Source organism: Mercurialis annua, linkage group LG7, assembly GCF_937616625.2.
Source record: "Mercurialis annua linkage group LG7, ddMerAnnu1.2, whole genome shotgun sequence".
In the NCBI taxonomy this organism is placed as follows: domain Eukaryota; kingdom Viridiplantae; phylum Streptophyta; class Magnoliopsida; order Malpighiales; family Euphorbiaceae; genus Mercurialis; species Mercurialis annua.
In genome coordinates, this window is record NC_065576.1 from 14,282,673 (window position 1) to 14,295,024 (window position 12,352).

At 29.6% G+C, this 12,352-nt stretch overlaps 1 protein-coding gene across 1 annotated transcript; it reads left to right on the plus strand.

Moving 5' to 3' along the window:
- The first annotated feature begins 2,399 nt into the window (after positions 1 to 2,399).
- Positions 2,400 to 6,772, plus strand: LOC126654590 (UDP-glucuronate:xylan alpha-glucuronosyltransferase 1). The gene is made up of 4 exons (XM_050348506.2): positions 2,400 to 2,611; positions 4,545 to 4,718; positions 4,880 to 5,490; positions 5,570 to 6,772. Exons 1-4 carry the CDS (start codon positions 2,559 to 2,561, stop codon positions 6,601 to 6,603), a joined length of 1,872 nt encoding a protein of 623 aa, XP_050204463.1. The 5' UTR covers positions 2,400 to 2,558; the 3' UTR covers positions 6,604 to 6,772.
- The last annotated feature ends 5,580 nt before the right edge of the window (positions 6,773 to 12,352 follow it).

Consider the following 12,352-nt stretch of genomic DNA (forward strand, 5'->3'; position numbering starts at 1 on the left):
AAATTTAGAATATGAACAATTAAAATTCAAAGTAATTAGATCTTTTTAAATGATTAAATCATATACGGAAATTATATTAAAATTTCAAGTTTGAGATCTAATATTAATAATAATTCTATTAAAACATAATTAGGTATCTTAAAGATATCACATTGTTATTACTAATGTTTGCTTAATTTCAAAGATTAGGAGGAATTGGAGAATAAACTGAAAATCTAGTCAAGATCAATAATTGATGGGATGTGAATTGTAGCTCGAATTACTTTTCGCTTGGTTCAATTTTATTTATAAATAAAATTATTTGATATAAATATGACCCATTCTACAAAATTAACAAAATAAATTTTAAAATAAACTAAAATAAGATTATAATCATTATAGAATTCAATTTAATTTTGGAAAATTATTTTGAACAAAAAATATGTTAAAAATATTTCTATTTATATAGTTTATATTGTTCACTAGTGATATTTATTTTAGTAAAAGAAAATAGATTTTTCATTTTTATATGATTATTGTGGTTTTTGGCTGGTGAGACAGTTTTTGAAAGCACCCTTAAACCTATATTATTTTGGCCACTCCTGATATTACTTTAGAATAAGTAAAATTGAAAAACAACTTAATGGTTTAATCCAATCTTACTGAGTATTATTTTTATAATTTTAACCACATGGCAGTAAATTAGTATTGTCAGAGGTTAATTAAAAGGAAAATTTTATATTCTTTGTTAGTCTTCTTTGTTTTTTTGGATGAATGTGTCAAATTTGTTTGTTGATTTGTTAATTTCTACCGGCAAAAAAAGATTTATTAATTTCTATTAACCTACGTAAATTCAGATTCATTGGTGATAAAAAAAAAAAATCAAATGAGCCACTTTGGTCACTTATATTCTCGAACTCTAACTTACATTTTTGTCAATTCCCAACCAAACCAAATTGTTTGCACAAACCTAATTTATCACCGAAAAACATTGACAATGTGTTACTTGTTTTTCGTTTCGGTTCTTTGATAGCTTCTTATTTGAAGTAATGTTTTTAGGGCAAATGACTAGAAAAGTCAAACTTTTCATAAGAATTTCATGAAAATTTAAATTTTTTAGTTTTATCCAATTTGTCTTAAAACGTATGATTTCATTTTAATTATATCCAATTATATAGTTTTTCTCATGTGGCGGCACTGATGCGGCAATGCCACACATCAGCACAACATAAGCAAAATTGTGTAGTTGGACATAATTGAAATAAAATCACGCGGTTCAGGATAAATTGTTAAAATTGAAAAATTTGAACTTTTGTGAAACTTTTATAAAATATTTGGCCTTTTTTCATTATTTAGTCATTTTTTTAATTTCGTAAAGTATGGATAACTTTTGTTAAAAATGATTTCTCAAAATATTTATTTTTTATTTGCTGTAGTAAGTTTTTTCCGAAAGGTTGACGTTTCTTTCTTCACACCATAAAAATAAATAAATAAAATGATCAAATTATAAAAGCATAAATCTATGGAAAATTTATTGGATAGGTGTATGGAAAATTCATAAATCAAGTTTAGGTAAGAATTTTTCTAAATCTATTCATTTGGATCAAATATACACTCAAAATGAAATCAAAACTAACTATTAAATTTTTAAACTTAGCTCAATTAAAATCTAATTTTAATATATTTTTTCTTCATAAAGAAATTAATTTTAAATTAACTGAATTAATTATATTTTTTTAAGTTGAGTGATTAAAACTTACTTTATTTATATCAATTAAGTATTTTAACTAGAAGGTATATGATTTATACCTTTAGTTATATCGTCAGTTATAGACAGATCTTTCAAAATCAGCTGGTTTAACCCATTTTGAGATATTCGAATTTTTTTGTAGCTATCGTCGAATTGAACCGAAAAAAAATTGTTATGTCATTCGCCAACTCGAAACGAGTGACATGACAATTTTTTCAGTTTGGTTCACAATTTGCTATAAAAAAAAATTCAAATATCTTAAAATTGGCTCAACCAACCGATTTTAAAAGATTTGACTATAATTGACGATACAAATAACTGTCTGGTTTAAAAAATGAATTTCTCTATGATATATTATAAAAAATAGACAATTTTTTGATAAAAGTTCATTCCACAAGACTTTTTATGATGTAAAAAAAAATTCCACAAGACCCTTTGTATTAAATTTTTTGAAACCACTAGATAATAAAATGAACTTTAAATCCAATTTTTCTTTCTGAAATGGATTTAGAGAAAGCAAAATTAACAAAAAGAAATAGAAAAAACAGAAAAGGAAAAAGTTGGTGATTGAGAAAAAGAAATAAGCCTTGACGGAACAGGAATTTCTTAGCAAAAGGAAAATTGAAATGAACGTTACATTTACATGTAAATTGAGGTTCTCCCCCTCCTTAGTATATCATATGTTTTGCCATTCTCTCCATCTAAATTTTTTTGTTTGCCAACTAAAATCTCCAAAAACATCTAAATTTTCTGCGCTCCTAATTAAAATTTTTCATTCTTTAAAAAAAAAATGTTTAGTTGGTGAAGTTGTGGAAAGAGATCAGCAATAATGGGAAACTCATCGATTACAGTTGAAGCTAGACATCGGTTATCTTCTTCTATGTTAGTTCTTCTTATTCCCTTCCATTTTAGCTTTTCAAGTTTTAATGCAACCTGTTTTTTGCTGAATTATTTTCCTTTCATGTAATGTTTTTGTACAACTTTCATGCATGTCTTGATTTTCCTGTTAATTTCTATACGTAAATTAAATTCATATATTAAAAACAATTGATGAGTACATCGATCATACATAAATAGTTGTGGTGGTTTGGTTTTGTGATTGGCGTTAATTATATATATAACCAAGCAGCAAAATAAAAGAATAAATAATGAACTTAATTGATAAAAATACAATTTAAATTTTATTTTGGATTAATGATGATTTAATAAAGCACAATCACAAGGAGCGGAAGAAATACAATTTAAATTAACTCTTAACTTATTTTTATAGCATCAAAATTAGAGAAAACTCATGCAAATTACAGGAAATTATCAATCCAATTTTTCAAAACTTAGATCATTATCACATTATTGATAAATTGTTTTTCCAGATATAAACTAATTTATTTAAAAAATAATTTTAAATAATGTATTGCAATTTTATTATTTAGAATTTTTTTGTTATTTATTTCATATAAAATATAAAATTGTCGGACCAAACAGATACAATATTTTTGTTCAGAATTTGTTATCACTTTTTATCATAAGTATGAATATATTAATCCATTTTGCTATTTATATATGTTTATAAGAATAAGATTTAGTTTCTTAACATAATTTTTTCAGAACATTACCCACAATGCAATATGAGTACTTCAAGTATTTGTGAAGGAATGTTTTGTGATCACGATTAATTCAGTAAATGCATGTTTAATGTGCATATGTATGAATGAGAAGTGTAAAAATACTTAATTTTTATGAAAACTGAAATAAATAAGTGGTCCAAGATATTGCTTCTGGTTTCAAATAATATATAGAAAATAAGGTTGTCTTCGACTTTAAGTCTATTTTGTTCATTTTCTTGAGTTGAAGTTCTAGCTATCCAACTGGTAAGAGGTTAGCGTGCAAAACACTTAAACACTAAAAAATATGTGTTTCTAAAATTTATTGCTCATGTCTCACAAAAATACTCAAGTTTTTATTCTGTGCTTCCAAAAAATATTGTAGATAAGTTTTCAGTTTAGTTTAGTTAGTTAAGTTGAAATGTCAAATTAATATCAACCACTTATAATATATTTTTTTAATCATCATTAATTATCACTTAATCCAATATAACTAATAATTACAAATTTAATTTTAAAAAATTAATTTATAATTTTAAAAAAGCAATTAGTGTTTTCAAAATATATAACTAAAAATATTCAAAATATCCAAAATATATTACTTATTTTATATCTTTTTAATTTGGACCCTCAAGTGCATTTCCCATGGATTACTATATAATAATAAAAAAAAATCACGCAAAAATTATATTTGCAGACCATAAGAAAAAATTGTAAAATGATGTCTGTATTCTTTTGGATTTTGCACCAGATTTAGTCTTACAAAAATAAGGACCGTATAAAATGCCGTCTGAAAGTGGGTTATATTTTTAGGATTAATATCACCATTTATCACAACCTTTCGCGTTTTTTTTTTTCGATTTAAGCATAATCTATAAAATGTGTCACCTAATATCTCAACCTTTTTGAACTTTTTATTCTATAATCAGCTTTACGTTTTATGTTTTAATTTTATAAAAATGATGTCGTTTTTGACCGTATGTGACCAAAACGATGTTGTTTTAGACATTTATTCTATATATATATATATATATATATATATATATATATATATATATATATATATAATAAAATGTTAGGATGTTATATGATATGTTTTGAAAATTGTGTTTAAATCGGAAAAAAATGCGAAAGATGTATGGTGACATTAACCATATCTTTTATAATGTTTGGATATTCCACCTGCAAAACTAACTACATATCATATGGAACAGTGAAGACATATACAAAAGAAAGATACAAAAAAGTAAAGTAAAAGGTGGAGAAAAAGCATTGCAATGCTGCAAGTTTCCATTACTAAAACTTACTCTTCTCGTCATTATTTGCGGCACTATTATAACTCTTTTGCATTCACCAGAGGCTGACCATCTATCTCATTCGGGTTCCAGGTATTTTTCATATTTTAGAGGTTACGGGTTAAATGTTTTTGCGGTTACAGAACTATAGCCATTGTATATAATGCTTATCGAATTATAAAAAAATTACATAATGGTTACCGAATTATTAATTTTTTATAAAACTATTACCGAACTATAAATTTGTTGAACAGGTGGATATGGGGAGGATCAGATTCACGGTACATATCGGATGTAGATATAAATTGGGACGATGTTATGGAAGTTATAGAAAAGCTCGATGAACACAATGGCTATCAGAGAATCGGACTTTTGAACTTCAATAAGAGCGAAATCACTTACTGGAAACATCTTTTGCCTGACTCAACGCACCATCAACTTCGGCTCGACTATGCTGATAGAAATATCACATGGGAGTCCTTGTACCCTGAATGGATCGACGAAGAAGAAGAGGAGGAAGTTCCGGTCTGCCCATCTCTACCAAAAGTTGATGTTCCTCGAAAACGATTTGATTTAATTGCGGTAAAGCTTCCTTGCAGAGATGGACCGAACTGGTCAAGAGACGTTGCTCGCTTGCATTTGCAAGTTGCAGCTGCAAATCTTGCTGCTTCTGCCAAAGGATTTTATCCTCTTCATTTGCTTTTTGTTACCGAAAGATTTCCGATACCCAATCTGTTTCCTTGCAAACAACTAGTTGCTAGACAAGGAAATGTTTGGTTGTATAAACCAGATTTGCATCTTCTCAGAGACAAACTTCAGCTTCCATTAGGCTCTTGTCAACTTGCACTTCCTCTCAGCGAAAAAGGTCAGTTCAAATGAATATAATCATAAGGTTTTTTCTTAATGTTATGATGAAAGGGAGCTAATGAAATGCTTGTGAACAGAACCGTTTTATGCAGGGAATCCGCGGAGAGAAGCGTATGCAACAATTCTTCATTCTGCTCATGTTTATGTCTGCGGAGCAATCGCAGCAGCACAGAGCATCCGATTGTCAGGTTCAACCAGGGACCTTGTTATACTTGTCGACGAGTCCATCAGTGTCTACCACAAAAGCGGACTTGAATCTGCAGGATGGAAAATCAGGATCATTCAGAGGATCAGGAACCCGAAAGCAGAGAAAGACGCATATAACGAATGGAATTACAGCAAGTTTCGGCTATGGCAGCTCACGGATTATGACAAAATCATTTTCATCGATGCAGATTTACTAATACTCAGGAACATCGATTTTTTATTTGGCATGCCAGAAATTTCTGCAACAGGAAATAATGCTACTCTTTTTAACTCGGGAGTGATGGTTATCGAGCCTTCGAATTGCACGTTCAATCTGTTGATGGAACATATTAATGAAATCGAATCGTACAATGGCGGAGATCAAGGCTATCTGAATGAAATTTTTACATGGTGGCATCGAATTCCGAAACACATGAATTTCTTGAAACATTTCTGGATTGGCGACGAAGAAGAAGTCAAGCAAAAGAAAATCCGTCTTTTCGGGTCTGAACCTCCGGTTCTCTACGTCCTACACTATCTTGGCGTAAAGCCATGGCTGTGTTTCCGCGATTATGATTGCAATTGGAATGTCGATTTCTTTCAAGAATTCGCAAGCGATATTGCTCATGAAAGATGGTGGAAAGTTCATGACTCAATGCCGCAGCATCTGCATCAGTTTTGCCAGTTGCAATCGAAGCAAAAGGCGCAACTAGAATGGGACAGAATGCAAGCTGAAAAGGCGAATTACACCGACGGGCATTGGAAGATTAAAGTTACGGATACGAGGTTGAAGAAATGCGTCGATAATTTATGTTCATGGAAGAGTATGTTACGACACTGGGGCGAAACGAATTGGACCGATGCGGATCAAATTTTCAATCCAACACCACCTGCTATTTCTAAAGCATCTTTGTCTGCCTTGTGAGTTCTTCTCACTGTAAATCATGCAAAATTCAGATATGGCTTCGGATACATTTTCTCTTTTGGTTGTAATTAAAATATTTTTTTGTTGTTTTAATGATATTTTGAAGCATAAGAGTGTTTTAGACTGGGTTGTGTTTTTGGAAATAGATATCATTATTATTTTTTGATCATCAGGCTGAACCGTTTAGAATCTTTTACATTTGGGTTTTGTACATAAATCTTGAATTAAGCTAGGACTTTGCAAAGATACTCTGCTATTGAAACATTAGCACAATTACGCCTTTATTAATGGACTTCATACACTAAGTACGCTTTTCAAGAAACTGAGATTACATTTATTGATTTATATGTTGAAAAAAGTCGGAGCATCCAATTCTCTAAAATTTTCACTCTTCCACCTCATTTTTCTTCTTGTCCATTCTTTGTGGTACCTGTTACTTAAAATTATTTTATCAAAATGAAAAATTACTTTTTATCCATTTTTTCATCAATCAAATTAAAAAAAAGAACAATAATTTAAAGTAAAAATATTTCATTCAATTTCTTTGGTTTTTGGATATTTACATTTATTTTTATAAAATTAATCTTAATATTTAATATTTTATTCTTAATATATAAATTGCATGTTTTTAATATTTAAGTGAACTTCTCATTAAATTATAACTCGTTTATGTGAATTATTACTACTAAAGGATGTCAACAAAGCAACACATACTTGATCAATATGCATAGATATTGTACTCATTAAACAATCAAAATTTTAACATTATAAACTTAGACTTTGATTGTATTAATATTAAAAAATACTATAGGAGATATGTATGTTCAATGAATGTAAATTAATTTTTTTATATAAGACATTCGATAAAATACCTTAAGAGGCAATTTAAATCTAATTTGATGTTGTGAATATATGTTTAAATTTCTCATTCAATTTCTCTAAAATATCTCCATGAAAGTTTGAATTATAATAGGCTTAATTTCTTAAAAAAACCCACCTTACAACTTTTTTTCGTTTATACCCTAACCTTATAAAAACACCATTTGTACCCAATTTTGGGTTTTTATTTTCATCCCTATCCGAAAGCATTAAATTGTACTCTTTTCATTTGGAAAAGAGTTTAAAATATACTTTTTTTCTATTTTTAAAAATACAAATAAATCTTTAAACTTAAAAAATAATCAAATACATCCAAATAATTAATTAATTTATAAAATTTTATAAAATAATAAAAAAATTTACTATTATTTTTAATTTTTTTGTCGGAAATATTTTTTAAAAAAATTAAAAAAATTAAATAAAATCGGAAATTTTTTTTTTAAAAATTATTATTATTTTAATTTTTTTGAAGAAGATGATATTTTTATATTATTAATAACATTAATATCTAATTAGTATATAAGTTAAAAATGAAGGATTGTTTTAAACTTTTTTCTAAATGAAAAGAGTACAATTTAGAATAAATCACAATTCTTATTAAAAGGTTTTCAATCTATACCTATTTCTTTCAAAAACTTTCATCAGCACGTGTTTTGTTGACATCAGCATAGACGCTAATGTCAGCGCGTCTGGCTGAATAGTTCACCAGCAGGTGCACTATTAAACTGAACTAAAAGGGACCCGCGTATGACGCGCGGGTCAGGCCTATATTTTTTTATTTTTTTTCTTTTTTCAAATAATTCATTTATATAAATTTAAATTTAAATTCTATCAAAAATTTATCTATATAAAATATAAAAATATTAATTTCAATTTCAAAAATAGAAAAATACACAAATATAGAGATAATATAATTTTATAAATGTATATATTATTAATACATACTGAACACAAGTCTAATGTAAAAATAGTATATTTATTATGTTTAATTATGTATCTGAGATATATATATATATATGTGTGTGTTTGTGTGTGTGTGTGTGACGTATAAATTATGTAATAAAAATGTATTTATCATGTATCAACGATGTATCTGTTTAATACTTTTGAAATTGTATCTTTCGTGTATAAATTATGTATCTATCAAGTACAATTATTTTAAAAAAAAATACCGTGTTTAAATTTAGTAAAACAAATTGTGCATATATATAATGTAACCGAGATGTATCAAATATGTATAAGAAATATATATGTAATACATGTATACAATTTATGATACGTCTAAGAAATATATTAAATATGCTTAAAATAATTATATATTAAATAACAAGAAAAAGGATTTAAACGATAAATTATGTATCAGAGATTTATCATTCAAAATAGGATTTTGCCGTTTCTCGTCTGAATCGCGCGTTCTTGGTGTCGATCTCTCCAGAATTCACTCCTCTACCATCTCTAAGTTTCAAAACAATGTAAAAGTGAGTTATTGGGTTAGGGTTTTGTGTGGTAATGTTACGGTCAAGTCGAACTCGTATAAATCATGTCGTTTTTGGTGTTTTCGACTAGTTTTGAGTGGGATTTTGTGTAGTTAGCGTTAGCTAGCATGTCGGTAAAAATTCGAGAAATTCTCGGGGTCCAAATAGCTGTCACACCTGCTGGAAACGAGCCTATCAGGTGTCTCGCGACGTGCTGGGTATCAGCATGACGCGACAAGGCCAAAACTAGCCTGTCGCGTCGCGCCGTGCCCCAGTGCAACGCGAGGGGCTGCAACCAGCCTTGACGCTTGTCGCGACCCTCCCCTATTCAGCTAGGGGATGGCACGACAAGAGGAAGGGCAAGGCCCTCCCTTCCCATGCACGTAGAGCTTAGAACGCCCTACTCCAACGTGGTATTTCGGAAGTGCAAACTAGATTGAGCGGGCATTCGAAACGCGATTGAAAACGGTTCTAGAACGTGAATGAGAAGTTAGTGAAAACATAATAGATTTGGACGTTTTTATGATAAGTTAAAATCGGTATAAGCATATTGATTGAATAAGAAGTCAATTAAAATTTTATTGGACTTAAGAGGACGAATGCGAAATAAGATTGTTTTGACCTAAACCTATAACCTAGGGTTTTAAAAATACGAGGTTCACGTTTATATACTAAATGTGTATTTGATTTGAACATGTTGCAGACGTAGGCAAGCTACGAGGTAGACGTATTGGGATTAGCAGAGTTTGATCAGCATATCGATTATATTGTAGATTGGATAGCGGTACTCCATGTGAGTTACATTTTACTTTCATGTATTATCTGTTAAAGCTATTTGATATATTATAAATAGTATTATCGCATACATCGCATATTATATGATATGAATTGTATACTATATCGTTGTTTGATTGTTTTAACACTATTAGAAAACAATCGATTAGGACGGATTTAGCGACGGATATAAAATCTGTCGCTAAATCCTAAAACAATTTGGCGGGATTCATCCTGCCACTTTTAGCGACAGAATTTTCGTTGCTAATCCGCAAAAATTGTTTTCCACTTTTAGCGACATATTTTGTAATCCGTCGCTAAAAGTAACACATTTAGCGACGGATTACAAAATATGTCGCTAAATGCTCCGTCGCCAAAAGTATTATTTTTATTAAAAAAAATACTTTGTTTATTAAATTAATTATATATTAATTAAAATAATATTAATTCAAAAACAAACTATTATAAAAATAATTATTTCTTAAAAAAAATTATTTATTAAAAAAAATTATTTTAAAAGATAATTATTTATTAAATAATTATTTATTAATAAAATAATTATCTAGAAAAAATATTATTTATTTAAAAAATCAATATATTAGAATACGAGAGTAAAGTGAAATAGTAATAATTTGTTGTTTTTATTTAAAAAAATAATTAAAAATGTAATTTATTAATTATTTATTTAAAATAATTAGTATGAAAAAATAATTGGGAAATTTGAGAAATTTGTGGGTGGGTGATAGTGTGCGTTGTATAGCGGTTGGGTGTGTGACGGTGGGTGATCGTTTAAATAATATTTCATTTTATGATTTTAATTAAAAAATTAATTTTTTATATTTTATAAATTAGCAATAGATTTAAATCCTTCGCTAATTTTTTTTAAATCCGTCGCAATTGTTATTTATTTCGTCGTTGTAAACTTAGCGATCAGAAATCCACCGACGGACTAAGTCTGTTGGTAATCCATCGCTAAATGCGTTTAGCGACGGATCTTTTGCTTTTAGCGATGGAAAGATCTGTTGCTAAAAGCAGGATTTCTAGTAGTGTAAGTATAAGAATCTGGTGTGCGGTCCGAGGAAACAACTCCCTACTGGGTGTTAATAGGCTGTGTGATCACTAGTATCGGGTAAGCTTAGCAAGTATAACTAGACTAATTTATTTGTGAGTGCGATATGAGGTCAGTATGGTTGAAATATCTCGTGGCCTGTATCTAACGAGTCGTCATGGTTGAACTATCCCGAGACTCCGATTGATCATTGCATTTAAGATGGTATGAGGCATGTTGGTTGAACTATCCCGGTGCCCGATGTTGAGCAAAAAGCACAACTTGTAATAATCCGGAAGTCGGAATCGATCCCACGAGGAGTGAATCTAGAGCGATTGATGAGAATGAACTTTAGTTGCGATTCAATTCGTTTAGCAAAATAGACAATTGGAATTTGAATTCAAGTATCAATTTAACAATAGCAATTAACTAAAACAAAACTTTCAATTAACAAAATCAACAATTCTATAAGACTAAAGCGCTTAAACAATTACGGATAACTCAATTAATAAAGGGGTTTGGAGGTCGAAACTACGCTTAGGTCATGCAATCAATGATTCGGGTCTAGGGCTTCAACAAGTGAACCGAGCGTTCCTAAAGCATAACTCCGGCTCTCTCGAGCCTCAAGGAGTTATAAAATCACAAACAAGCCAACTAACCAAGCCTAATCCACTCTCGTGGCACTAAACACGATCAACAAGCCAATTAGCAACTAACAATCCACTCTAAGGTCTCCTAATTTCTAACCCACTCTCATGGTGTCATTAACTAGGATCCTAATTGATCTATCCAATTAATTAACCTTCTCTCAAAGTGTTAACCAACCTAGAATCATGCTTTAGGTAGCTAATCTAAAACAAGCATTAGGGAAATCAATTAGAACAACAACAATAAGCCCAAACCCTAACTCAAATCATACATTTCTAAATTTCATTTCAACCCCCAAACAAAGGGGTTCTAGCCAACCATGGCTAAAACAACAAACATCAAGCAAATAGAATAATAAATCATTGAGAGATAGATCTAATTACCTTTGTAGAAACCCAAGCCAATAACATTCAATAAGATAATACTTCAATAATAAAATGAGAATAAATCTTCAATAGAAAAAGCTTAAGTATTCAACAATGGAGGAAAATATGAAAATCTGGAAATTCTATTGAAGAAGGTAAGGACTAAACTTAGGGATTTCTAAAATTAGGAGAATATTTAAAAGTACAATCATAGAATAATGTCTAGAGAAATCTTCTATACCTAAAATAGAGATAAGGCTCCTTATATAGTACTTACAAAAGAAGGAAAAAGACAAACATTCATTTACACATGTGTTGGGCCCAAAATAGCAAATTAATAAAGCCTTGTTGCATCTTGAACTAAGATTTCTCCATTCCAGCAAGGCCAAGCTCGAATAGAGCTCCTTGGGCTAAATGAGGAGCCCGATTCGAGCTGCCATTTTCTGCTCCGGATCTCGATCTTCAAACCTTCGTAACTCGGTGTAGAAATGTCCGATTGAGTTGATTCTTGAACCGTTGGAAAGCTTAGGACGTCTACTTTAACTTTCATGAAGATCACG